The sequence below is a fragment of the Aplysia californica genome, unplaced genomic scaffold (genome assembly GCF_000002075.1).
Source record: "Aplysia californica isolate F4 #8 unplaced genomic scaffold, AplCal3.0 scaffold00684, whole genome shotgun sequence".
NCBI classification, from domain to species: Eukaryota; Metazoa; Mollusca; class Gastropoda; order Aplysiida; family Aplysiidae; genus Aplysia; species Aplysia californica.
Genome location: NW_004797954.1, coordinates 213,576 through 214,870, shown reverse-complemented (window position 1 = coordinate 214,870; position 1,295 = coordinate 213,576). Strand labels below are relative to the sequence as shown.

At 38.7% G+C, this 1,295-nt stretch overlaps 1 protein-coding gene across 1 annotated transcript in view; it reads left to right on the top strand.

The window, feature by feature from the left end:
- Positions 1-1,037, top strand: part of LOC101845034 (ubiquitin-conjugating enzyme E2 E1) — a gene marked incomplete at its 3' end in the record, with an annotated part of 54,893 nt that extends 53,856 nt beyond the window's left edge. The window contains 1 exon segment of the mRNA XM_013088085.2: positions 933-1,037. Coding sequence (XP_012943539.1) covers positions 933-1,037 — 105 coding nt within the window.
- Between the last annotated feature and the right edge of the window lie 258 nt (positions 1,038-1,295).

Here is a 1,295-nt window from a genome sequence, read left to right as displayed (position 1 = left end):
CACACACACACACACACACACACACACACACACACACACACACAAACATGCACACACACGCAGTATGCTTGCACTCACAAATAGGCTCAGTCATATGCTCAATATAATAAATGTTTGGCTCTTTTCGTCTATGCAGACGGTCAATTTAGCTTGAGATGGTCTCAAGGTTGTCTTCATGCAGCTTCTTTCATGGCTAATTCTTCCTATGTGTGAAGCGCAGATTCTGTCGCAGTGCTTGCATGTCAGTGTCGTAGATCGAAGCTCTGTTTTTCCGCTGTTTTCCTTTCGTCGTTGGCGCTTCTCAGCCTGGTTGTTTCTAAGGCTATTCTCTAGCATTTTAGTTTTTTCCTTTATAATTTTCCTCCATGTTTTCCGGTCCTCAGCTATTTCTTCCCAGATGTTAAAAGCTACTCCAAGCTTAGATAAGCTGTTTTTGCAGGTGTCTTTGTACCTCAATTTTGGTCTTCCTCTTACTAATAAATGAACAGTACTATATAAACAAGAATAAAAGTTAAGCTAGATACATACTCAGTATTCTGACTGTAATTCCATGTTATTCTTCTGCATGCTCTAAGGTGATATGAATACTTGTAACAAGATGGTTAAGATGGAAGAATTTTGATGGATGATGGTAAATAATGAGCTTCTGTATGTTTCTTTGTGACAGATCAGAAGCCTTGGTCTTTTTCTTCTGACTGATGTTTTTATTAGAGGGAACAAAGGATGTTTATTGTCCTCCTTCTTTTTTGTGTTTGTTACTCTTTTTTTAACACCTCTAATCTTCGGCACCTATATGACCTTATTGTATTGCAAATGCCGTACAACTCTTACTAAAAGTAAAAAGACTTTATTTTGGGTAAAAAAAGAAGAAAAAGCTGTTAGGGGAGTAGATGCTTGTACTCATCATGCTCCCCCTTTTCTTCTCCACCCAGGTCACGTTCCGCACGCGCATCTACCACTGTAACATCAACAGCCAGGGGGCCATCTGCCTGGACATTCTCAAGGACAACTGGAGCCCCGCGCTCACAATTTCTAAGGTGATGATCTGTCCTACACCAGGACTGTGTTGTATCGTAGCATGTGTTACTGTACCATATTGTAACAACGTACGGTACTTTTCCACGCCGTACCATACTATTCCATGCCATACCATATCAGCATTACATTTCTTGTTTTGAGTAATGAAATACTTAAAATGTTGTTTGAAATTCAATTTTGGAAGGGTTTTTTGTTACAAAATTTTCTATTATCTGCTGATACTTTTAATATTTTAAAATTTAAAAACAATCTCCCCC